A 27,241-nucleotide genomic window follows, 5' to 3' on the forward strand; every position below is an offset into this window, starting at 1 on the left:
CAATAACATCCTGTCAGAGAAACTTAAAATTTTCTGGTTTTAAACATCCGTCTAGGTAAACATGTAGGCTCTTAACCAGCAAGGATGAGGGTGATGTCTGAATGCAGTTTCTGTGAGACGATTCCTCTGCAGGACTGATTGCAGAATTCTCTGCACTGCGATGTGCATTTGGATGCAAGGCATCCAGTTCTCCTCCTATTCACATACAAGGTGGATGAAGGCATGCCTTTCCACCATATTCCCACCCAGAGTGTCAGGTTATGTATAGATTTTTACATTTAACAACCTCTATATCAGATGTAGTTTGCAGAAGTGGGAACTGAACACAAGTACTTTATTGCTTTGATGTAAACAGTATGTACCTGCCACAAACTTCGGGTTTTTTTTAGTATTAGGAGATTGACTTTATTTATTTATTTGCTAGTAAAGACCTGAAGGTAGCCTTTCTTCTTAGCACTGTAATGTTTGGTCCATTTGTTTCTAGCATCAGCAATGTGAAATGAAACAGGAAACTAAATATATAAAATCTTTATTAAAATATCTGTTTAACTTTTATATACACAAACATATGTACATGAAAGAGACAAATAATTTTGCCATCTTGCATTCTTGGTTGCCCAAGTGAGTTGATAGGTTACCCAAATCAACACTTTCCATCATCTTGAAGTTAGTTCAGGGTTCTGGTTGAGCCACTGACCATGTTCTCTGCAGCTAAACAAGTACACACTTTACTAAGAATTTGAAGGACTCACAATGAAGACTCTTACTAATGGAACAAGATAAATAAATTCCACAGTCCAGCAAGGAAAGAAGGCCAAACATATTTCCTGCCTGAAAAACTGATAGGACAATTATATGAAAAATGTTATAATGAAACCAGAAGAATGTCTTATGAATAAAATTCCTGAATATGTCATATGTGAAAAAAGCATGTGCCTGATCTTCACAGTTTATTTATATAAACATATTTACACAGTCAAGGGTCCTTTGCCGAGGCTGACATATACTTCACAGAAGGTCCCCATGGAGATATTTGGTTGAACATAAAACCATATAATAATTGTCCAAACTTAGTAACTGCCTACTTTACTGTTAAGCAACAATGGTCAGGATAAGCTATGTCTGTCACTAACATGTGTGTACATTTGTTACAAGGACAAAGCACCTTTTAATGTGCTTTGGTGTGCTAAAAATATTTTCAACTCTTATCATATTAATATGCTGACAATTTAGGGGAAAGTAGCAAATTACTTAATTCGCCCATGATGTAGTCAAACAATTTAACAGTGCACAGTTCTACCACAGAGAGCTTTTCTTCTCCATTCAGATGTAGTTTTTTTGATTATGACTTTTCAGTTCTAAACACTGAGAGGTGCATCAGCAACTCTTGGTTCACTTTCACAGGAGACGCAGAAAATAAAACAGTGTAGAATGTAAAAAGACACTTTACATGCCACAAGATATAGGATGTAAATTAGTCATTCGTAGGGATTCCAGCAAAGAAAATTCCAGGCTGTTTTTTGAGTCGTTTTGAATTGTTTCTGCAGAAACAAGAAGAAATTGCAGTGATTCTTATTGGTTGTGTGACTACCATAGAACACCCCCTTATTTGTTAGAAACATATCACATACTTTTAAAAGATATTAACCAAACATCTTGCTTATGACAGACTACTCAATAACACAACGAGAGTCATGCATATGTAGGGTTGTATTTGGCACAGAAATTTAGACAAAAGCATCATTACACAGACACAGCAGCTCTTTTAAATTTGGTCTAAGCCCCAAGACTTGGTATGACATATGATAACGCAAGGATGGCCACTTACAGCCATGTGCGTGTCCTGCTCAGACAGTTTTTTTCCAGAAGTGTGGTGTTTTTAAAAATGAAATTCATGGCATTCCTCACAAGGAACCTTTCTGTCAGCCCTTAAGTGAGGTAAGCAGAACCCTGTTTTAATGCTTGAAATATTTTATATTCACTCTATTGGGGCCATTCTGCCTAAGATACAACGTGGTCCGCTGAATAGGTTGTTGCTGTGCATATGATAAACTTAAGGCTGGTACATAATAACTACATGATTATTTCAGCATCTACTAGAGGCTGATTCAGACATTGAGGCTATTCACACAGGCAGCCAAGCCTGGGCTTGGCTGCCTGTGTGCACTGCCAGCATTGACCCCAATCTTGGCACTACCTTGGTCCCAAGCCCAGGAATTTACCCCAGGCTTTAACCTGGGTATATGGGTGCGAACGTGCCCTTAACCCCAGGTATGGTTTCATGTGTGTGCATACGGGCTGCAGGCAGCCCGTGCGCACACACAAAGCCAGGTGGCAAGAGTGCCTGGCTGAAGAGGATAGCTCAATGCTCCTGACATGGTGCATTGTGGTATGCTGGAGGACTTCCTTCTCCGACTCGCTGCTCTGCCAATCACCATGGCATTGCTGATGTGCCACAGTGATCGAAAACAATTGTGTACAGTTCTTTACCTGTGTACAGTATATACAAATTCCCCAACTGCTGAACATTATGAGGCACTTCACATGACACGCTTAGCCTGCTTACCCCGCACATGAGCAGCCTCCAACCCCTGGGTGGCCGGATCGGACACCCACACAACTACCGGCTCCATCATGGAGCCAGTGGGGGCTGCAGGGATTGGGGGCCGCCCAGCCCCCGGAAGTTCCAGGATGCCTCGTGCAAGCACGTGGGGCATTCTGGAGAGACCCCCAAGCCTTGGAGGCTGGCTGCAGCCTCTTGGTCGGGGGTCTACTTGTGTGTCACCGTGCACTGCAGTGGCACACAAGCAAAAAAATGAGGTTAACGGAACGCTCGCTCCATTAACCTTGTTTAAGGGAGGGGGGATTAGGCGGGCTAGCAACCTTGGAACCACTGGGCTCATCTGCGAGCCCGGTGGTTCCCACAATCAGTAGAAAATGGGCTAGGCTCCATTAGCCCACCTCTTATTGATCGTGGGAATAGCTTCAGTGTGTGAAAAGAGCTATTGTACTTGAATCATCACAGATCAAACACCATTATTACAGATGCATGCAGGTCACCCAGTGGATGTCAAAATCATCAAATGATCAGCATAAATGTGTGAAACACAGAGGCGGGTCTCACGATCAAAGAGACCTGCCTGGGGAGGCTGAGCGGGGAGAGCGGGCAAGCAGTCTGCTCTGGGCGGCTGCAGCGGCCACCCACATGACTGCCGGCTCTGCCATGGAGCCGGCCGGGGCTGGGGAGTTCAGGGGCCATGCGGCCCCTGGAAGGTCCAGTATGCCCTGTGCGAGCACACAGGGCATACTGGAGAGACTCCTGAGCCAGGAGCCTGTTTTTAAGCCTCCCGGCTGGGGGTCTACTCATGAGTAGCCGTGGTGCAGAGCCGCACCGCAGCAACTCACACACAAAAAAACCCGGGTTTGCAGAGCGCTTGCGCCACAAACCCAGTTTAAGGGGAGAGTTACTTGAGCAGGTTACCCGCTTAGGAACCACCAGGCTCATAGCCAAGCCCAGTGGTTCCCATGGTGGGATGAAATCGGGCAAGTGGAGGCTAGCCCGATTTTCTACTATCTTGTGAACTGCCTCATCATTTCACATAACTCTGAACATAAAGCTTTCCCATGGAGTCAGGGTTGTCCTTAGAGAGCCCTGGCGGGGTGTGGGGCCCAGGGCAAATCAGCCAGTGTAGGCCTGCCCCCCCCTCTAATTAATTCTAATGGGAGTTAAAAGAGCGGGGCCCAGGGCAGTTGCCCTGCTTGTGCCATGCCCTAAGGACAGCCCTGCATGGAACCATATCACACATAAAGCTGTTAGTTCTCATAACTGAATGCTCAAAGCTATGTGAGGCATGTATATTCAGATTCAATCTCTGAAAAATTTATGCCTAGATTTTGCAAATTGCACTAAGGTTGTTTTGAAGATAAAATAGCATAAGGCTATATTGTTACCTGCCCTGAGCCCTTAGGATACGATAGGAAAAAATGTACATGAATGAATGGCATGGGCTGTGGTCCTATGCATCCACACAATTGATACAAACCCCATACATTTTATGGAATTTGCATCAATAATGTTGATGCTTGAAACAGCAACACAACAAATGTCAACATTTGTTTTACAAATGATTGTAAATTATGATTTACACAGTCAAAAACTGTATTCTACCTGCGTTTGGAAGCTGTGTGTGCTTCCAATTTTTGGTTGTGTGGAAGCAAGGTAGGAGGAAAACTTGGGTAGCACACACAGCTCCCAAATCCAGGCACAACACAGTGAGACTATTCTCATACACACCCCAACTCAGGCTAGGGAAGCCCAGCCTGGGTTAGGCTGCGCATGAGAACTGCCAGGCTCAAGCCTGGTCCCGGCAGGGCAGCCCCGCTTTGAAACCTGGCTCTTATTCAGGATGAAGGGCTCAATCGAGCCCTTAACCCGGGCTCGTGTGTTCCAGGATCTTAACCCAGGCTCTGGGTTTGTGTGTTGCTTGGGGCTATGTTGAGCCCCAGCAGACACAGTGACTGGAATCCCTCCAATACATTGCACATGTCGCGGAGTGCATTGTGGGATATCCAGAAACTGGGACATATCAGTCTGTGCTCTGCGCTACAGGTCAGCAGTCATCGGGTGGTGGGAGAAGAAGGTGAGTTTAACCAGCCTTCTCCCCTGCCCATCCAGTCATGTGAACAACCTCCATTTTTGATTGTGCGAGTGACCTCGTTGGGCTGATTTTATTTGACGCATGTGCCTTGCACAAGCCTTTGTATGGCTTTTATGGTTGCATGGCTGTGCTTTTTAGTTGTATGGACCTATTGTATTGTACTTTATGAAGGGCAGCTGTCTGGGACATGATCCAGACTTGGACTATAACATGGAGGAAGAGGGCTTTAACGCAGTGAAAGTTTAAGTGATTTGTATATCAAAAACCCTTTGAGGTCTTTTTTTTGTATATACTCAAAAAATAATAATGGATATTTTCACAACATTGAAAGTGTTTGGATTTTGTCACAATAATGCATAGGTTGGATTCTTCTTATGAACAAGAGTTTTGATAGTGCTGTATGTTTTGGGAGTGTTATCAATTCCTATTGCTATCATTACCATTATTTTTGCACGGTCTCACCCAATTTGCTCTGGATAGGAAGCTTCCATTGCTACCAATGGGAGTTTTTTGTTCAGGGCAAGTGACACTGCGAGGGGATCTAATCAAGAGTGGGATGATGGCAGGGGGTGAGGGCGGGGAGCTCAAATCCCCCCACTCCTCATGCCAGGTTCACAATCCATATCACTCCAACAGTTGCTGCTTAGCAAAATAGGAACAAAAATAAGCATACAAGAGCCAATCGCAAGCTTAAAAGAACATTTTAACCCCTAACATTCCTGACTACCTTCAGTTGTATCCCAAGTGCAGAAATGAAGGTATTTGTACCTGAGCTTGTATCAGCAGCAGCATCCTGCTCTTGGAAGCAAAAATCAAAGTAGAGATTTTGCGTGCCAGGCTCATTGCTGAGGAAACCTTTCCCGCCAACATTGGTTTGGTGCCAATCAGAGCTGTTAAGGAGCTGCTAGAAACAAATGGGGGGGAAATGGTAAATCACCCAGCCATGTCTTTATTCAGTCAACAGCTACTGTAATTCATCTTACAAAACAGGTTAAGGCCATATTATTATTGAACAAACACTTGTGAGTGTATGCACTGAACCTTCTGCATTGTGAGTGTATGTGAGTGAACCTTCTGAGTTACCCAGAACTCTCTGACAGGCAAAATGGAAAGGGTCAGTAAAAGCCTTCCTCCTTATGTTATATCTTTACTCTTTTGTTATTTCTCTCTATAATAGCTTAGTCCTTTCCCCCTTTTATTTACTTGAGAAAGGCATCTGAAACTTTAAGTTACCCTATACTGTCAATGGTCAGATATACTGTCAATGGTCAGACCATTGACCCTAACCCCTATCTGGCCTAGAGGTTGACAGATTTGGGTCCCCAGAGGTTGTTGAACTCCAACTCCCATCATCCTCAGCTACAACGGCCTTTGGAAACCCCTGATCCAGCCCAAAATGGAGGTCATTAACACAGTCAAAAGCAGTGTTCTACCTGGGTTTAGGAGCTTTGTGTGCTCCCAATTTTCAGTTGTGTGGAAGCAAGGTAGAAGGAAAACCTGGGTAGCTTTTCCTTCTAAACCTGGGTAGAATACAGTTTTTGATGTTGTGAATGACTTCAGTCTTTCCTGACTGACAGCAGCATTCCAGGGTCTAAAGTAGGAGCTTCCCCCAGCCCCCTTAGCTGGAGATGATGAGAATTGAACCTGTAATCTCATACATGCAGATCATACACTCTGCTACTGAGCTATGATGTAATCCTATCTGGGCTGTGGGTGCCTACACACTGCTTTTCTTAAACACGGGACTTTAAAAAGCACTTTGGTAGCTCCTACAGGAACTGGTGCTGATAAGGAAATGTCTAATTTGAGGGTGCTGTGGACATGGCTATCTTGCTTATGCCCAAAGTTATTATTGAAAGAAGAGAGCAGTCTTACCTGGTAGAAGTGGTTAAATTTGTCATCATCTTCATCTGTTCCTATGATGATATGAATTGGAGAGAGAAAAACACATTCAGTAAAGCTCAGAGTTCATCCCAATTAAACTGGTATTATATCTATTTCTCAGTCCCATATGCCTGCATTGATTCTGCAGAAAGTCAGAAAAAGTGCAGAATGCAGTCTTTTCAGGCAGAACTTTGCTCTGTTATGCTTGTGTATATCCCTCTGTGTCCTGGCACCATGCCCAAGACCAAGATCCAAATTTATAGTCCTTATGACAATGACTAGTGGCTGAAAGCTACTGAGCCACCTGTGGGCTGTGGTACTATGCACAGTTACCAAGTTAAATCTCAATGAACAAAGTAGAACATGTTTCTGAGCAAACATTCTTAGGAACAGTCAACTCATTCAAACTCCTTCAAAACATAAAGCTAAGCTACACAATCTATTTAAACCCTGCCATTCTTGGTTCTTTCTCTCAACCCAGTTAAGATCAGTTGAAGGTTATCAACAATACAATACCAACCATCAGAAGATGAAGTAGGAGGCGAGACTTGAAGCGGGTACATGTCGTTTGTGCTGTCAGGCAACTGAATATCTAGTGGGCGTCTCCAGTCAGTCAGTGTATTGTTCATGTCACATGAAGAGAGTTCTGCAGAATCCAAGAGGAAAAAAAGCCAGAATTAATATCAAAGAACCTCTTCTCCATGATGCCTCTTTAGAACTCTTTAGAGTTTTTACATTCCAAGCAAATCTCAGTTATCGACAATATTTATACACAGTTTTTTGAAGAAAAATGTTCTCAAAGCAGTTTACATAATGAAAACAATGAGAAGATGGTTCTGAAAGGGACTCACTATCTAGAAAGAGACACAAAAGAGACACTAGGAACAGCTACTGAAGGGACACTATGATGAATTAAGTAGAAACAGCTGCTCTCCCCCATGTAAATATAAGACAGCCATCACTTCAAAAGGTGCCTCTTTACCCAGTTAGCAGGAATAATTCAATTTTCTTCTGTGGTTCAAACAGATCAATAATTTTTCAGAGAACCCTGGGATTCCCAGAAAGTTTATCAGGAGTCTATTAGTGAGAAGTCCACATATCACCAAACTCCCCTGAAAAGAAGTTTACCCACCCACTGCTGCTAATATTCCCATACAATGTACAACTATGGGTTGTTCTTGAGTTCTCTCTCTATTTACATGCAATGCAAGACCACCGAACAGGCCTGGCCTGCACACCAAGTGAATTCAAGCATTCTGAAAACCACGTAAACAGACAAAGCTGTATTTCACCTAACGTGATGGAAGTGCTTTCTGCCTCCATTTCCTCTGGTTGATAGCTGGGTAGAATATAGCCACTGTGGTCATCTGGCAGCTGGATACTGTTTGTTGCTTCAGCTGTCTCTTCCGTCTTGATATCTTCAACCGACTGCAAAGCAACCAAGGATTTCTTGTGTCAAAATATTACTTATGCATTATATATAGAAATAACAGGTTGAAAGCATTGCTTAATCAGTTTGAGTCATCACTTTATTGACCACAGATGACACATCTGAAGTTTCTATTGAATTTTGAATCATCTCTTGGCAATGGACTTTCTAATGCCAAAAGCGTTGACATAAATAATCTGCAGATGCCTCCATTTCAGTGTCTGAGATTATTTTCAGTGTAATTAAGTATCTGTTTGTTTTGGATAAGCTTGATACACTGCAATCCTAGACAGCCAGAACATGGATGCAGAAGAAGCAAGCTCAGCTGGGGATGCTCTGAAAAGATTTTACTGCAGCCAATTATCTGGCAGAACTGGCAAGCTGTTTTTCCATTTGAAGCTAGCTTGCCTGTTCAGTTGGACAATCAACTGAAAGAAACCTTCAAAATCACTAAGACTGTAGTCATAAACCCAGTTAACAATCTACAAAGAGCTTTGTTTGTTGGGATACCTGATATTTTAATCAGCAAATGAACTAGTTAGCTCCATAAAGAGCAACATAACTGGCTAAAAAAGGTTTACTCAGTTGAGAATTATAATGTGCATGTATTATGCTGCCTGTGTCTACATTTCCATCTGAATATTTCACTTTCTGGACTGTCAGAATGAATACATACCTTTCTCACATTCTTGATTTTTAAGGACTTTGACTTCTTTTCTGTTTAAGAAAGACAAAAGCACAGAGTCAGTGAAAACAAGATAAGTTGTGAAAAGAAAAGAGGGGGTGCAGATATTTCAGAAAGCATAGGTAATTCAGACATTACCAATCTTATGTTATCATGCTTTCAAGACTTGGATAAGAAAGAATATCGTTGTATTTGTATTCATAAAGAAGGCAATTCTGATGGCATCCTTGTTCTTTGCAAGGATAAGCCCCTTCCTTAAAAGCATTCCGACAGATTTCAGGAAAAATGGGCAGACCACAGGTTCAGCCACCAAAAAACAACAACAAAAACACTCACCCATGGAGTGACCACATTAAATTGGTCCTTGTGAAGGCCACCTCCATGTGTCAGATCATGGAAATACTTTCCAGGTTGAGTAGCCCCCTTTGCCATGATGAGTTTTTGGTGGCATATTGAAAGCCAGCCTCCTGTCCAATGTGCTGATCCAGACACATGCCTCAGCACCATGTGTTGGGTTCCATAGGGAGCTATTTAAAAAATGGCCACCATGTAATGTGGCAATTTGATTGTGTCCAGCCCCACCCGCCAAAATCAACTGTAACACTTCAGAGGTTGGTTGCCCTTGCAAAAAAACTGGTTTTGAAAGAAGTCAACATCAATGACTGAGGAGTGTGTTGTTTTTATTTTTATTTTTAAGAGGGATACCTTTTTTCTGTGACTTTGCTGAAGCAGGTAACATCCTGTAGACTCGAATGGCACTGGAACCTTTGCTAATGCTTCTGTCCTTCACCTCTTCAATATCAGGCAACGAATTCATAGCACAGCGGAAATTTGCCTTCCAGGTTTTAGGATCAGGAAGTACTTCACCTTTTTTATATCTCCCTGTAAAATGGAAGACAGTGTAAGTCTGGGCTGGAAGACAAGTATTCATGTGACCTGGGAGAAAGTGGTGGTGTATAGAGAAGTTATCGCTTTCCCCCGTGCGCGCGCACGCACACACACACACACACACATATATATATATACACATACCACTTTTCAATAAAAGTTCACAAATTGGTTTACATGCTCATTCCTCATTTGTAATGATACTGGCCTGATTTCTAGCTGCACAGAAGGCAGCCATAGAAGAATGTTATGATACTGAAAACAACACACCAGTATGAATGTTATGATACTGAAAACAACATACCAGTATGAATGGCCCAGTTTCTGAAAAGGCAAGCATCCCTTTCAAGCTCCCAGCCATGCTTAGCTGCATGTTTCCATGGGATCTGGAACAATTTTTCTTCCTGAAATTCAAAAACACAGTTCTGAGTAGGCACCATTTAACTGTATAAGAAAAGGAATGTCCAGTATCATTTGAGAAGATAAAGAAACTTTGTATGAAGTAAGGACTGGAGTCTATATACTGTTTCTATATAGTTCTATGTGATTTTTCAGTGAGACAGTGGTTCTTCCATTATGGTTTCTATGATATGATATGATATGATATGATATGATATGATATGATATGATATGATATGATATATAATACAATAAGATACGATACAATATAAATGGGCTTTCAGTATCAGCCTTTTTTGATTTTATTGTTTTGATCCACAGAGTTTATCAAAATACAAACTGCATTGTGGCACATGGATGTTAACCAAGGGAAATCCTGCCTGTTAGCTCAGTCTAATCTTACATCTTAAAATGTTTAGAATTCAAAACATCCAAAAGGCAAGAAATAATAACATAAGAATCACTAGGTTAAACGTAAGCCATACAAGAAAGTATTAAGTGATTAATATGTTCAATAAATTCTGAGCAAGGCAAATTAGATTTCCATGCTCAGTTCCTCTCAGTATTTTAGCCCTGATCCCATTGAACCACTAGGACTGTCACCTGTACCATAGGAACATTTTACAATTTCACTGTCCAACCTATTGTATTTTCAAGAAAGGTCTATTGTATTTGTAACAGGCAACAAATTGCTCAGTTTGCAATATTTTTTCTGACCATCAGCTGGTGTTATCATAACATAGGTACATTTGGGATTTTTAAAATAAGAACTAGATGAGTGAGAGATGGGGGCGGGGGGGAGCATACCTTGTTGATCCAGATAAGTCCGGGAATTTCATTGGAATTAATCTGCAATTCCAGCCAAGGCCTCATGCGCATTCTTGGTTGTGGCATTTTGAACCTGAAATGATAATAATTTGAATCTGTCAGTACAAAACTAAATACTCTTCTCTTCTGAGAATATCATAGGACCAAATGCTCACTGTTTACTAGGAATGTTACTGTAGTGGGCAATATGGTTTCACAAGAAATAAAGATCATTTATTACCTAGAAAGGAAAACAGGGCCTTACATAGGGTAATCTCATTCTCAAAACAAGTGTGTGAGGTAAAATAAGGTCAGTGGTTGACACAATTCTACCCAGCTAATTACATGGCTGAGCAGGGATTTGAACCTGAACTTTTCATAGGTAAACCCAACACTCTAGCCACTGTACCACATGGGTTCTCACTTCCTTAATGTTTCCAAATCACATAATATTTTTCTAATTTCATAAGTGACTTTGCTAACTGGAGCCTTGCAGACTGGATGTTAGTACTCTGCTAACTGCCTATTGATCAGAGGATGGTAGGTAAGAACCCACCAAATTTCAGAAAATAAGGCTGCTGCAGACAGCTGTCAGAACTGCAATAGGAGGAGCTATAGATTTTCCCCAAAATTCTAGTGGTAAATGCTTAGTAGCCACACTGTCTATTTGGAATAGGAAACTAGGATTAGGAAGTGCTTACTATCAGGTGTTGCCTGGTGACTCTGAATCAGTGGTTTTCAGGCTGTACATCACCTTGTCTGCCATGGACTCTCTGAAGCCTGCCACAGAACCCCAGCATGTCGGAGGATTCTAGGATATATTATAGGGTTTATAGCTCATGTGGGGCTTCTTGAGTCTTATTGTTTCCCCTCTTGAACTATACCACCTGCATACTGCATGGGAAGAGCAACAGCAATGGTCAGGTTGTCTTTCAGGTCGCGGGGGGCAGGTCATAGCTCACTAATAGAACTCATGCTTTGCATGCAGAAGGTTCTATGTTCAGGTATCAGGTAGGTTAGTGCAGAAAATACGCAAATATATGGACCAATGGCCTTACAGTAGCCATGGGTGTACAGTAGCCTTCCTAAGTCTATTCCTTTGTCACTACTGACATGAGCCCCTGGTGGTGCAGTGGTAAAACTGCCGCCCTGTAACCAGAAGGTTACAAGTTCGATCCTGACCAGGGGCTCAAGGTTGACTCAGCCTTCCATCCTTCCAAGGTCGGTAAAATGAGTACCCAGAACGTTGAAGGCAATATGCTAAATCATTGTAAACTGCTTAGAGAGCTCCGGCCATAGAGCAGTATATAAATGTAAGTGCTATTGCTATTGCTATTGCTACTGATGATCTCACCAGGGAACTCCTGACTAGTTTCTGAGGAACCACAAGGTTTCCCAGCACCCAGTTTCAAATCCACCGCTCTAAAATAATGTTTTTATTCAACCCAATTAAGAAATATATGCCTGAAATTCTGAGGGCACATTTACATAAAATACTAATTCCAGAGGGGTAGCCATGTTAATATGTGGTAAAAACAACGATGTTGGCCTTCCAAATAACTGTATACTTGTTTAATTGGACCAGCAAACAGGCTTTATTCAACCTCATGCCCCAGACAAATGGCCAAGAAACAAAATATTCTCCCCCTTTACTTGCCTTTATTATTTTAATTTGTAGTGTGAGCAAGTAAGCATAAGGAACACCTTAGTATCATGGGTATATTCCTCCCTAAGCAAGAACATATCCATGCATGGAGGGCTTCAAAAGAGTCTTATTTCCGCCCCCCCCACCCCGGTCCATTCTGAGGCACGCAAACAGCGCAATGAAGGGGCTAGAGGAATGGGAAGTCTGTTGTGTGTATGCTAGCCATGATGTCACCATTCAGCCCTCCCTTCTGCTCCAGAACTCCGATAACATGAACAAGCAAAGGAGGAGAAATGAATGCATGTTGATGGTGATATCAGGCATGCACAGAACTGCTATTCCCTGAACTGCCCCAGTGCGCTGCTTGGTTGTGACACCAAACGGGGGAGGGTGGGGCTCAAACATGGCTCTGCTGTGCCCATCGGTTACCCTCCCAACATGGTAACAAATAACACTCTATGTATTTTGAAGCATTTCCACTGATCTTTACGCTTTTCACTCCGCCACCTGTTTAGCAGCAGCTCCTAGAAAGAAATGTGTTTCCCTTCTTGTTTTCTTTCATACCAAAATATTGGCATACCAAAATATGACATTACTCTGCCAAATTCCAGTTATCTGAAAATATATTTTCTTGAACCACCTCATCAAAGCAGCAGAAATAGAATGACTCTTTTTAAGAGTGAGGCGAGTTTGCTAAATATCTTCCCAAAGTTCCCATGCAGCGTTTACATGCCATATCTCTTTGGGGGGGGGGAATGTTTAACTGAATGCCTACAACGAAGGATTTAGACATATAATGAGACTGTACAGCTTAAAACAATATTGGTAGTATTTCTTGTACGTTTTAATTAAAATATTATTTTAAAGAATCTTTAAAGATATCTTATATTGAATGAAAATTTATTGCTATCTTACCGTTACCTTACTGTAAAAACCTCTAGGCTAAAACAAGCAATAATATGTTATTAGAGCAAGTAATAAGTGTTAATGTATGCCAATGTAGTCTAAGGGTTAGAAAGTGTGCCTGGGCATTGCTGATTTTAAGCAGCAGATGTGCTCATTCGCACAACTGATCCCCACACTGCACATGAAGAAAGAATTCTTTAGAGGTTGTGACTCTAACTTTATGAACCGTAGGGTCAGAGAGAAAGCTCTCGCTCTCCCCCACCCTCAAAACAGTAGGACCGGAAGATCTACCAAACATAGGGAAATCACAATCATAGATATCATTGCCACAGAAGATGATGATGTCCAGTGCCATGGACAGCTCTTTAAAGAGGCTAGACAGATTTATGGAGGAAAGACTGGTTCATGGCTATGAGCCATGAGTGCTACAAACAGAACTTCCACATACAGGTAATAAGGCTCAAACAACAAACAGAGGATGGCCATTGCCATCACATTCTTCCTTCTTTGTCTTTTCTCCACAGCAGCAATGTTCAGAGCTTCTGCTTTCAGGGAACTCTTTCCACATCGGGTTGTCTGCAATGGAACCCCTGTGCATTCCAGAGCATTCCAAGACATACGCAATTCATGGAAATAAATACGCTTGCCAGGCTTCTGGAGCCAGATGCTTTTCCTGCGTGAACTGCGAACGCCACCAAGAATATACCAACTCACGCCTGCAGCTGCAGACTGCAAGTGATCCTGCAGGCAAGTTTGTCCGCCATTACTACTCTTCTGAGCGAAGAGCCCCTAAGAAATCCTAACATTTCTTAGAATACAATTTAAAAGCCATCCTCATTAGCTTACAGCATTTGTCCATATCCACAGACAATTTATGTCCTCAGCTAAGTGTTCCCCACACCATCTAATCTGTAACATTCATTGTTCCTTATGCAGTTGTGCAAAGCTGCAACATGAGTTAGAGCAAGCAAGCTAACTCAGTATTACACTGAATGTGTGCACTCTTCTGTGGGAGTTTGTTTAAAGGGTACTTTTGAAAGGCAGCAAAAAACAATCACCCCATGACAATCCAGTTACTGCAGCATTACCCTGATATATGGGGGGCGTTGTACAAGACATTTGAGAAGAAGGGAAAAGGACCCAACCAAGGGCGAATACATTATAACTAGTGAAGGAACCACACCATCATAAAGTGAAAGAACCTGCAGTATGGACATCCCTGTGCTCTCAGTTTCCCATTTGAAAAACTGGCACAATCATTACCTACTTCATAGTGTTATGGTTGGGAATGAAAGGGATAGGATGATAAAAGTACTCTGCATACAAACAGTGCAATTCGAAATAAACTTACTGGAAGCAAGTCACTGAAGCACAATACTGTATTGGCAACAAAGAAAACATACTTCATGATGGCCTGTTCTAGGGTGTAAATGTTTCCCTACACAAAAATGATAATTGTAGGGGGGAAACAACATGTGAAACTGCTGTTCCTTCCACATAATGGATGCAATTCAGATCATGTTAAGCATGCTTAAATCCCAGTGAAATAAATGGGATGCAAGTAGTGCATTGTGCACTTTAGCACCTCAATTCTAGGCCTCTTACATGAAAATAAGTTCCACTGAAATGAATAAGACTTACTTGCACATAACAAGAATTGAGCTAAAGCTGTAAGTCTCCTTCAAGTTCAATGGGGCTTACAGTTGAGCTTTCTCTGGAATGCCCCCACAGGATCCAATGAGCCCACCCTTTGGTGTGCAAGTGATTGCATTGTGCAGCAGGACACAGCATTTCAAATGGCTTCTTGAACTTGGGGAATGTTTCTAAAAGCATGAGATACAGTGGGCAATATTATTGTTTGGCACAAGTAAACAGAAGCCCTGTCGACTTCCTGCTTGCTCTTTTCTGGATTGGGGCCTGATTGTTTCAGATTGCCTACCAGCAAGCAGAGAAAAAAGATCTAATAATAATGAAGAGATACTAATAAGGGCCCAGTCACTACTATTTTAATCTTTAAACAAAAGCAGCTATGAACTGTTCAAGAATGTGTACAACTCCCTGGAGACCTCCTGCTGTTCCAACAACCTTTGTAACAGGAAGAAGTCTCTATATCAGGCTAGAGGTGGCGATTTAGCTTGGCTCCCTAAAGTAAAGGCATACAGTTTATGTCCTAAATTGTTCCATTAGGACAAGGGGGCTTAATTTTTGTTGATTCTGCTGCACCCTTCCTGCTGCATTCTCCTTTGGAGGGAGGGATTCCTGGCTTTCAGGAACCAATACTGTGGAGTGCAGGGAAAAGAGGGACTGGCAACAATTGCCTACTGCTTACAGGAAAAGAAGTGCCTTCAGGACTTAGGATACAACCCAATGTTCAAAATCTGGCCTTTGGCTCAGAGAACTAAGAACTGATTCAAAGCATAGTACAAATTCACATTGTTCTTCTCCAGAATTATTATTATTATTATTTTGCCTTGGTTGGCTTTCTGGCTGCCTCCTACCAAGTTTAATGTATGAGTTACACTACTCTTTAGAACTCCTTTGCTGCAAAATAGTAGATTCCACTAGGTGAAGAAAGAGCACAACAACATTTTCAGCCTCATCTTCAGACTGCAAATGTTATGTACATTTACTTGGACATAACTCCATTGAATTCAATGGTACTTATGCATGCATAGAATAAAGTGACATATTTCCCCTTTTGAAATCTTGAAATGATGTAGCCCTCCCTCATCCTAAAAATATGAAGAATAATTTGATGCATTTAAAAACAAAAATTATGGTCAGTTCATGCCAACAAATTTCCCATTGACTCGAAAGTTAATTTTCCTTCTAGACAAGAGAGCAATGTAATTCAGTTTGCTGCCTCCGAAACAATAATCTAGACCTCTGATAACATGCAGCTTTCCCCAGCATTCCTTCTAATTGACCTTCTGGATGCAAAGGGTGGGTGTCAGGGTGCAAAAGTAGAGTATTCAGTTACCTCATCCCACCCCACCCTCTCTCCCCACCTCTCTCTTTTTTTACAAGCTTTACTTCCTGGTCCAACAACAAAACAAGCAACACCACCCATTGTGGTCAGTCACATGAACACATTCTTCATTAACAAACAAAACTAGAATAAGCAGGGACTATAAACCATTTCCCCCCTGCCATAGCTAATTAAATAAGCATTAATACATTTTGGGGGGGGAACATTTCCTCTATAGCAAAATAATAATGATAATGATAATGATAATGATAATAATAATAATAATAAGCATTCTAGGTACAAGAGAATCCCACCCACACCGACTGGATCTTGTATTCATTGGATTGGATGCTGTATTATTCTGTGTCCCTTGACACAGCTACTGCTATCTCTTGCATAGCTTGAACCCCTGGCCTCACCTTGATAAAAACTGAAAAATGGTTTCTTCTCTCTCTGCTGTGTGTGTGTCCAGGGCCGTAGCTATAATTGAGCGAAAGGGTTCAAAGAACACGGCCCCCAGCTTCTGAGGGCCCTCCAGCTCCACCCCTCCCTATTTTCGTCATTATCTCCCACACTCTGGGGGGCTGCCAGAAAGAGGGCTGAACATGACCCCCCTCTCCCATAGCTACGCCCCTGTGTATGTCCGTGTGTGTCTGCACAGATGTGCATATATCCGACCACCACCTCGAGCATTTTGTAAGGTGAGCACTGGCCCACAGTAAAGTAGTACTAAGCACATTTATATATCTTTTCTCGGCCAAAGTGTTCTCAAAGTAGTTTACATAGAAAAGAAATGATGGTCCGCAGTCTAATCCAAAAACTGCTCACAATCTAAAAACAAACTCTGAAATCTGTTGTTCACGCTGCAACAAACTGACAAGGCTCGCCCCTTTCTTCACACGAAAGAGCGACTGGTGGTGTGTTAGCTTGCAGACGCGGTTGCCACATCCTCCCGGCTAACCAACTTTGAATTAACGCGAGCGAGCGCTTGACTTTTGCAGGTTCGCAGAGGCAACAGTTACTTATTAAACTTCCTGCTTGCTTCGCTAAGCTTAGCGCGATTGCGGGCTGCAGCCTCTCCTCCGATCGAAGACTGCATGGAAAGGACGACAAGCTGCTGCATGGCAAAGTTGAGCAAGCCCTACTCGGATTTCCACACAAGATGCACTTCAGTCAGACAGACAGATACGCGCGCACCGCCCGCCACCAGCCCAAAACGCATTCTGCACTGAGATGCAGTGCAATCCTATGCATGTTTGTTCAGAAGTGAGTTCTATTGCGTCTGAGAGGTCTCTCACTTCCTGTAAGCGTGTTTGGGATAGCAGTTTAATTTAACGGGGATTCTGCAAGCAGCGGGGCGCTGACATGACCCACCTTCCTGTTCTCGTCCTAGGGTCACACCCCCTCTCTGCAAAGCCGGAGCGTCAGAGGATCTCTCTCGGAGAAAACAGATCCTTCCCAGGCGAGAGAATCGCAGCTTCTGCAGCCAAGCGGTCCAGGAGCTAGCTGTATATTCTAACAAGTCTGGGATTCCCCTACCGATCGCCTCAAGCAGCGCCGCGGCGTCCAATCAGCGCTCTAGATGGAGCTCGAGCCGCGCATTGGCCGGCGGCTGCAGCATCATTTCGGGGAAATCACACTGTTGTAGCACTAAGCGGCTGAAGGGGAAGTCCGGCTTCCCTTCCTCCGCCCTTTTCTCAGGCGCCAGTAGCACGCCGGCGCTCGATGTTCTGCACTTACTGCCTGGAGAAGCAGCGCAATATAAGCAGAGGAGGGCTGCAAGAATGGTGGTCAGCGCAGGCAGAAATTCGAAAAGGAAAGGCGGAGGGGGCGGGGGAATCTGTGCACGAGACACTTTGAACAATGCGACCAAGTGCAAGAGTTCCTGAGATTCGGCAAGCCCTGGAAATCCTCCCACTTCCACCCCCCCCACACACACACACGCCCTACAGATAAACGGGAAAGTATGAAACTTTATAGCAAGGACTGCTGCTAGACAGTGTTTCTCAGACTCCTGACACCTGCCCTTGACAGCACCACCGACTTTCCATGGTGATGGTCCACCCCACCATGGCACTGCTGTCATGTTTAAAGGCCCACAAGTACATGGGCAAGGATGAGTCACACTTGGCCCCAATGGCCCCAGATTGTGGCTGGCTGGCAATAGTGTGATAAGGGCCAGTAAAATTGGCCCTGCCGGTGTGGTGGCAGACCCACCTTGACATTATAACGGTGCCATGGGTTGAACCCATGGGAAAGCGGCTCCTGCGCCCCACTGCTGGAATGCTTGAAGCAAGGGGGACCTGTGGTGCACTAATTTCCTAGTTAAATCGGAAGCTGGCACCCAACATGGTTTACTCTGTGATGTGACCTCAGTAGTGACTGCATGAGACATTCTGTTGGGCATGCCTCCTGACTGAAGAGAAAAGCCCAGAGCAGTTAATCTGTGGCTTCCTTTGAGGGTAGGTAGGTAACTATGCTGCTTCTGTACTTGAGGACTGATTGGGCCATTCAGTCATACCCTGCTTCTGCTGCAACAGAGGCAGATGGAAAGAAGGCAAGGCCTAAGCAATGAGCAGAGAGGCTAGGAAGGCAGTCTTTGAGCCTCTGCGTTATTTAATGTCCGCTTGACATGGCACTATGCGGTGAGGCTTATGAATAAGTCTACAATTAGCCACCACCTCCACAGCAAACAGCTGCAAAGATACAGGGAGGGAGAGCTACACTTTAATCGCAGCCCTACGGTGGTTCTCTTCTGAGCATAACACATGCGGCACATGTAGAAAATATGCAAGTGAAAGCAAAATACCAAACCTTTGTATGATACATGGATTCATTTAACACTTTTTCTTTTCAAATGATGTGATTGTTGTGAGTAAACATCTAGTCACTCTCCCTCTTCCCTCCCTCCTCCTTACCCCCCCCCCCCACACCCAGCCGGCGAATGAAGCACTGGCCAGCTTGGAGCACGAGGCACGCCATCTCCTTGCCAGCCAGTGTTTCCTTGAAATGCCGGCTGCAGGGGCGTAACTACTATTAGGCAAGGGGAGGCGGCTGCCTGGGGCCCCCCCAGAGGCAAGTCACATGACTATATATTGTGAAGTGTGTGTGTGTGTGTGTGTGTGTGTGTGTGAGCGAGGGGCCCATTTTAAAATTTTGTCTCTGGGCCCACTCCAGCCTTGTTACGCCCCTGGCCGGCTGGGCTGACAGAAAAAGCCCAGCCAGTCAGAGTTTCAATGAAAATGCTGTGCTCTCTAACTCAATGAAACACTGACTGGGGAGGATGGAGAAGCCATTAATAGACCTGTCCTCCATGAATTTGTGTAAGGCCCCTTTTAAAGCCATCCAAGCTAGTGGCCAATGCCATCACTACATTACATGGCAGAGAATTCCATAGATTAATTATGCACTGTGCGATCCCCCCCCCCCTTTTGTTGGTCCTAAATTTTCTGGCCTTCAGTTTAATGGGATAACCCCTGGTTCTAGTGCTATGAGGGAAGGAGAAAAATGCCAGTCTGTCTACTCTCTCTACTCCATGCATAATTTTATAACACTTCTATTAGGTCTCCCCATAGTCACCACTTTTCCAAACTAAAAGCCCTAGATACTGTACCCTTGTCTCATAAGGAAGGTGCTCCAGGCCCCTGATCATCTTGGTTGCCCTCTTCTGCACCTTTTCCAGTTCTACAATTCCTTCTTAACATACGGTGACTAGAACTGCACATAGTGCTCCAGATGTGGCCACACCATAGAACTGTATAAGGGCATTACAATATTAGCAATTTTATTTTCACTCCCTAGCATGGAATTTGTCTTTTTCACAGCAGCCATGCACTGAGTTGACACTTTTAATGAACTGTCCATCATGACTCCAAGATCTGGTCAGTCACCAGACCCCATCAGAGTATATATGAAGTTGGAGTTTATTGCCCCAATATGCATCACTTTACACTTGCTTACAAACTGCATTTGTATTTTGCCACCCACTCACCCAGTTTGGAGAGATCCTTTTGGAGCTTATCACAGTGTGTTTTGGATTTAACTATCCTAAATAGTTTAGTATCGTCGCAAATTTGGCCACTTCGCTGCTTACCCAACTTCTAGATCATTTATGAACAAGTTAAAGAGCACTGGTCCCAGTACCAATCCCAGGGAGTCCCACTTCCTACCTACCTCCATTATGAAAACTGTCCATTTATTCCTGCCCTCTTGTCTTTCAACCAGTTACCAATCCACACATGAACCTGTCCCCTTATCCCATGACTGCTAGGTTTACTCAAGAGCCTTTAGTGGGAAATTTTGTCAAAAGCTATTTGGCAGTCCAAGTATACTACGTCAATCAGATGGATCACCTTTATCCACATGTCTGTTGACACTCTCAAAGAACTCCAAAAGGTTAGTGAGGCAAGACTTGCCCTTGCAGAAGCCATGCTGGTTCTCCTTCAGCAAGGCCTTTTCTTCTGTATGTTTAACAGTTTTGTCCTTAAGTATACTTTCCATTAATTTACCCAGCACAGACATTAAGCTAACCTGCTTGTCGTTTCCCACATCCCACCCTGGATCCCTTTTTGAAAATGGGAGTTATATTAGCTACTTTCCCAGTTCTCTGGTACAGAGCCTGATTGTAGGGATAAGTTACATATTTTTGCTAGGAGATCAGCAATTTCACATTTGAGTTCCTTCAGAACTCTTGGGTGGACACCATCTGACTCTGGTGATTTATTAATTTTAATATTAAGTCCTCCATCGTGAATAAAGTTGCTAAGAACTCATTCAGCTCTTCTGCAATCTCCTCCTCTTTAATAATCCTTTTCACGCCCACATTATCTAAGGGTCCAGCAGCCTCCCTGTCAGGTTTTCTGCTTCTGACATGTTTAAAGAAGTTTTTGTTATTCCACTTGACACTTCTGGCTATATACTCCTCAAACTGTCTTTGTGGATCCCTTATTGTTTCATTGCATTTATTTTGCCAGAGTTTATGTTCATTTCTATTCTCTTCATTTGGGCAGGATTTCCATTTTCTGAAGGAAGTCGGCTCCCCTTTGATAGCTTCCCTGATTCCCTGGCTCTACTTGTTAGCCATGCTGGCGTCCTCCTGAAGTCAGTGATACCCTTTGTTGCCAGCAATACATCCCAACTGAGCTTATATTATTGTGATTTTAAATGAGTCCCATGCTTTCTGGAGGGACTTGACCTTCCTTACTTTCCCTTTCAGCTTCCTTTTTACCAGTCCCCTCATTTTTGAGAAGTTTCCTCTTCTGGTCCCACAAGTGTTGGACTTCCTTGTCAATGCTCTACTCACATATAAGCTGAATTGGATCACACTATGATCACTATTCCCCAGTGGTTCTACAACTCTGATATTTTGCAGGTCCTGAGTGAGCACCACTCAGGATTAAGTCCAAGATCATTTTATCTCTAGTTGGTTCCACAACCAACTGTTCTAAGGCACAATCATTTAGCCCGTCTAGAAATCTGGCCTCTCTATCAATACCCGCATGTGAATTTGCCCAGTCTATGTTAGGGTAAGTTAAGTCACCCATTATTACAGCTCTCCTTCTCTCTTTGACACCTCTCTGATTTGCTTCTCCAACTCTCAGTGTTTTGATCTGGAGGGCGATAGCACGTCCCTAGTAACACATTTCCTTTCAGTCCTCGTATTCTTACTCATAACGATTCTGTGGAGGACTCCGGTCCACCTAGGTTTTCTAGCTTGTTGGATTGTATCCCTTCTTTAATATACAGTGCTACCCCACCCCCACCCCTCCCTGTCCTTTCTGTAAAGTTTGTACCCAGGAATTACTGTGTCCCACTGGTTCTCACCATTCCAGCTGGTTTCCATTATGCTCACTATATCTACGAGTTGTTTTCATTAGCAACCAAGCACTCCAGCTCGCCCATCTTGACTCAGAGGCTTCTGGCATTGGTATATACATACCTATATGCCAGGTTTCTTACCTGGTTTTGGCATCTGCTATCTCGCTGTCATTTGACCTTTCTGACCAGCTGTCATGTGTTTCATCTGCTCTACTCCTGGTTCTACTCTGTCCCCTTCTGGTTTATCTGAAAAGTTTGCATGCTCCACCTTTGGGGATTTTGATTGCTGAACCAGATACCACTCAGTTGCTGTCAGCAACCCCCCAGGCATCATTTTAAAAGCTGTTATGTGAATGTTTCTTTTAAGTTCAGGAAGTCTGGTCCCATCTTGGTTCAAGTGGAGCCCATCCCCTTTGTACAGGTTTGTCTTGTCTCAAAATCTATCCCAATGCCTAACAGATCTAAACCCTTCCTCCTGGCACTACCTTCTCATCCACTCATTGAGACCCCTCAGCATCGCCTGTCTTGTGTGCCCTATGTGTGGAACAGGTAGCACTTCAGAGAACATTACCCTGGGAGTCCTAGACTCCAATAAACTACCTAGCAGCCTAAATTTGGTTTCTAGGACCTCCTAACTTTATTTCCCAACATAGTTGGCACTGATGTGCCCCATGACAGCTGACTCCTCTCCAGCACTGCCTTACAGCCTACCTTACAGCTGTGTGACATCTGCCATCTTCGCACTAGGCAGGCAAGTCACCGTGTGGTCTACACATGGACCACAATCCTATCTCTCTATGCCCCAATGATCAAATCACCCACTAATAGGACACCCCAACCCCTGGAGAATTATCTTCTGTGTGAGAGGAGATGTGCACATCACCCAAGGAAGGAGTCCCTTCTAAGGGAGCGTTCCCCTCAGACTGATGTCCTCCTTCCCTGAGACTTCCATTCTTCATGACAATAGAGGAGTTGTCAGCCTGGGAGTGGGATGCCTCTATAATATCCCTGAGGGTCTCATCTGCATACCTCTCCGCCTCCTTGAGCTTCTCCAGGTCAGCCACCTTGGCTTTGAGGGAACAAACATGTTCCCTGTGAGCCAGGAGCTCCTTGCACAGAGCACACACCCAGGACTTCTGCTCCTCAAGCAGATAGTCATAAATGCAACACTCAGTGCAATACACTGGGAAGCACCCACCCCCCGCTGGAATTCTACCTTCATAAATGGTTTTGTTTGTTTGTTTATTTGTTTGTTTGTTTGTTTGTTGTTTTCTGGCTAGCTCTTGCATTCTGAGAAGAACTCACCCTTTTTTAGCCTACTTTCCAGTAGGCTTATGAGGTCGCCCGGTATTCTGTGTGTGTGTCTATGTGTGTGTCCATGTGTCCTTCCCTATCAACTTTGCAAAACCTGGACCAATATGAGCCAAATCGGGTACACTTGTAGGGGCACACAGGGAGACCTCAATAGCATAGTTTGTGATGATGTCATCCACCACAATTCAAGATGGCGGACGTGTACACTTTTGAGGTGCAAGTGGGCTAACTTGTGAACCACTTAACCTATTTGAACCAAATTTGCTACACCTGTAGAGACACATAGGGACACCTCAATGGCATAATTTGTAATGATGTCATCCACCCTTATCCAAGATGGTGGTCACGTGAATATCTGAGGTTTAAGCCAGCTAATTTGTGGACTGTCTAACCCATTTGAACCAAATTGGGTATAGTTGCAGTGAATGACATGCAGGAACACCTCAGTAGCATAGTTTGTGATGATGTCATCCACACCAAATCAAGATGGCAGACATTTGAGGCGCAAGTGGGCTAATTTGTGAACCGCTTAACCGATTTGAACCAAATTTGCTGCAGCTGTAGGGACACATAGGGATGCCCAAATGGTGTAGTTTGTGATGATGTCATCTACCCCAGTCCAAGATGGCAGACATGTGAACATTTGAGGTGCAAGTGGGCTAACTTGTGGACTGTGTCATAAACCTACCACAGTCAATGAGCCGTCTGTAATTTATGATGCAGTAGCAAGTGAAGAGATGTCTCTGGTTACACACTTCTTCCAGAAAGGCATGAGGTTTCGTCCGGCATCTGTAAAGAAGCACAAGAGTACAAATCACTACAGAGTATCAAGTCCAACCCATATTCCCCACAACCAACATCACTCACCAGATCTCCAAGGTCCTGGGTGCACAGAGGGAGGTGGTATTGAGGCTGTTGACCAGTTGTCTCCAGCAGCCCATCTCAAGTGAAGCTGCAGAATTTATAGCAGGTTGCCATCTGGAATCAATCAGCGCTTGGCTCCGCTCAGTCAGCCGCCCTCAATCAGTCTTGTGCATGCTGCAAGCGACTGCTGCGTCTCAAACCCCTGACTTGGTCATGCCGCTTCTTGCACCTGCGTGCCCTGGGAGATAACACCAACAGCTAGAGTTCCTCCTGGGATTCGTTACTCTGCTCTGCCTCCTGCACCAAGCCCTCCTCCTGGCCCCTCACGTGTGCCTCCTCCCATCGATCACAGAGCTGGCCCATGGGATCCTCAAGTAGATTCACTTCCTCCCACTCTTCTTCTGAATCCTCGAATGAAGGCCTGACACTCTGTCTAACTGATTTTAACCAAATTAGGTACAGTTGTAGTGAGTGACACACACGGACACCTCAGTGGTGTAGTTTGTGATGATGTCATCCACCCTGATTCAAGATGGTGGAACTATAAACTTCTGAGGCACAAGTGAGCTAACTTGTGAACCGCTTAACTGATTTGAACCAAATTTGCTACAGCTGTAGGGACACATAGGGATGCCCCAGTGGTGTAGTTTGTGATGATGTCATCCACCCCAATCCAAGATGGTGGGATGTGTGAACTTTTGAGCTGCAAGTGCACTAACTTGAGGACTGTCTAACCGATTTGAACCAAATTTGGTACAGTTGTAGTGAGTGACAAACAGGGGCACCTCAATGGTGTAGTTTGTAATGATGTCATCCACCCCGATTCAAGTTGGCAGAAGCATGAACATTTGAAGTGCAAGAGATCTAACTTGTGGACCTCGGTTTGAACCAAATTTAGTCCAGTTGTAGAGACAGTGAAAGGAAAGTAGGCTAATTCGTTCTTACTAGAACAACTTGTCATTATTACTTTTGTGGCAACTGGGGGGAAAGGTGGGTCTTTACTGAAATGCAAGAGCTGACCAGCAGGTGATTCTGCAAAATGTTTCTCAGCATGCATACAGAGAGTAAGATCATGCTAGGACCTCGTGGGGAAGCCTGTAGTTGTGTATAAACAGGGACTAAGATCACACTTGGAACTTGAGCAAAAGCTTTGAACATCCTGTTTGGAAAGATGCAAAATGTAGATCTTCTGGCTATGTTCCAAGATTGTGATCTTGAAGGACCAAGCATGCTGTTAGGGGTGTGCCCGAACTGCAGTGTGAAGCGTGGTTCGAGCACTTTTAGGGAAATTCAAAAGGGAACTTTTAAGGAAAAGGAGAGCAGTTCCTCACCTGCTCTCCACCGCCCCATTCAGCTTCCTACTGGGGCAGCAGCGGCACACATCCCCCACCCCCGCCCCCGCTCGTCTGGTGTCAGGAGGCACATGGTGTCTGTGCATGCATGGATGCCATGTGTGTGCTGATGTGTGCCGCCCCAGTAGGAAGCTGAATGGGGCGGTGGAGAGCAGGTGAGGAACTGCTCTCCTTTTTCTTAAAAGTTCCCTTTTGAATTTCTCTAAAAGTGCTCGAACTGCCCTTCAAACCGTAGTTCAGGCACATGCCTACATGTTAACTTCTGAATCCCCATGGACCATGTCCAAATGTCCCTATTGCCTTTTCCAAATCCCATGCCCCTAAAAACATGGACGTGCCATGAAGTGCTCCACTTCTCCTTCCTGTACTCTCTGTTCTCTGTCCTTCTGTTCAGGTTCTCCTTTTTCTTCGGTCCTGCTTCTCTAATCCAGGGCTTCCCAACCTGTGGTCCTCCAGATGTTGCTACAATAAATTGTGGCTGGGGGTGATGGGAGTTGTAGTGCAGCAACATCTGGAGTGACGCACAGGTTGGAAACCCCTGCTCCAACATGATGAACTGGGCTCCGTAGACCTTCAATCAGTTCTACCCTGGAGCTGCGATCCTAAACATACCTACCAGAAAGCAAGTGCCACTGAACTCCGAGAGACTGACTTCTGGGTAAACCACATGCTGAGCATTGTGAGCAGAGTGCTCCAGGGGCTTAATACTGAGGAAGCACCAGGATGCAGACTCGGTGCTGCTGGGCAAACTGGGTTTTTCTTAATAATCAAGCAAGCAAATATAGTCATGAGCTGTGTGAGAGCAGAGGCAGGCTGAGGAGGAGGAAGAAGAGGAGGAGGAGGGACTGTAATAGCCATAGCTGAATGTTGCTGTTCAGCACTGACTTTGCTCCTCCCTTGGCATGTTGGTTTCTCCGCCAGTGAGTGCTGGTTGGTTTGAGGTATTTGTGCCCTAAAAGGCCAACAGATGAGTCAGCAGCACAAAACGTATCCCGTGGCTCTGGCAAAGAGAGGCAAGGGAAAAGGATTGTGTGTGGTTGTGTTTTTTTTAAAACTCCTCCCTGATCAGTTGAGTCAGCTTTAAGCTGTTTCTGTTTCTTATAAACGGCCCTGCTATAAGAAAGCTATGAGGAAGGATCTTGGCTCCACAAAGGGAAATGAATGATGTGAACAATGTTGAAGTACTGCCCAGCTGGCATGAGATAATAATGTTGACTGCTAGAGATAGCCTGAAGTAAACAGGTCGTGGGATGGGCTGATGATTGTTTCCCAGAAACTACAGCTTCCTAAACTAGGGCTAATTCACCCTTGAGCTGATTTTAATTAGTTGGTGGGTTTTTTGTTTTTTTTTTAAGTCCTTGGGCAATTAACACCTTGAACTACCTGCAGCCTGCAGGGGGAAATTCAATATATTTATATTCCATGAACACTGTACATGATTGCTTGTCTGACTGCTAGGCTATTCTACAGAAAAGGCTGAGTGACTTTTATCTCATTCTGGTGAACAGGTGAAGTGTTTGCCCTTGCAGTACCATCCTTTGAACAGGCATTATGCAAGGCAACTTCATAGTAAAACTAAGATTTCACTCCTAGGGAAACTGGGGTTTCTCAATCCTCTCGAGGGA

The 27,241-nt window shown here is 44.0% G+C and overlaps 1 protein-coding gene across 3 annotated transcripts; it reads right to left on the bottom strand.

Moving 5' to 3' along the window:
• Positions 1 to 513: 513 nt before the first annotated feature.
• IRF1 (interferon regulatory factor 1) lies at positions 514 to 17,805 on the bottom strand. 3 transcript variants are annotated; one of them, XM_053288401.1, is made up of 10 exons: positions 17,644 to 17,805; positions 10,751 to 10,844; positions 9,849 to 9,948; positions 9,362 to 9,538; positions 8,648 to 8,688; positions 7,835 to 7,970; positions 7,063 to 7,188; positions 6,534 to 6,574; positions 5,427 to 5,559; positions 514 to 1,541 (listed from the first exon to the last, which is right to left on the bottom strand). In XM_053288401.1, the coding sequence occupies exons 2-10, from the start codon at positions 10,835 to 10,837 to the stop codon at positions 1,447 to 1,449; spliced, it is 936 nt and encodes a 311-aa protein (XP_053144376.1). In that variant the 5' UTR covers positions 10,838 to 10,844; positions 17,644 to 17,805; the 3' UTR covers positions 514 to 1,446. The 3 variants fall into 3 exon arrangements, with proteins under 3 accessions (XP_053144376.1, XP_053144374.1, XP_053144375.1); XM_053288399.1 differs by having other exon boundaries at positions 5,427 to 5,562; XM_053288400.1 differs by lacking the exon at positions 17,644 to 17,805 and adding an exon at positions 16,689 to 16,739 and having other exon boundaries at positions 5,427 to 5,562.
• Positions 17,806 to 27,241: the final 9,436 nt, after the last annotated feature.

This window comes from Hemicordylus capensis, chromosome 2 (genome assembly GCF_027244095.1).
Source record: "Hemicordylus capensis ecotype Gifberg chromosome 2, rHemCap1.1.pri, whole genome shotgun sequence".
NCBI classification, from domain to species: Eukaryota; Metazoa; Chordata; class Lepidosauria; order Squamata; family Cordylidae; genus Hemicordylus; species Hemicordylus capensis.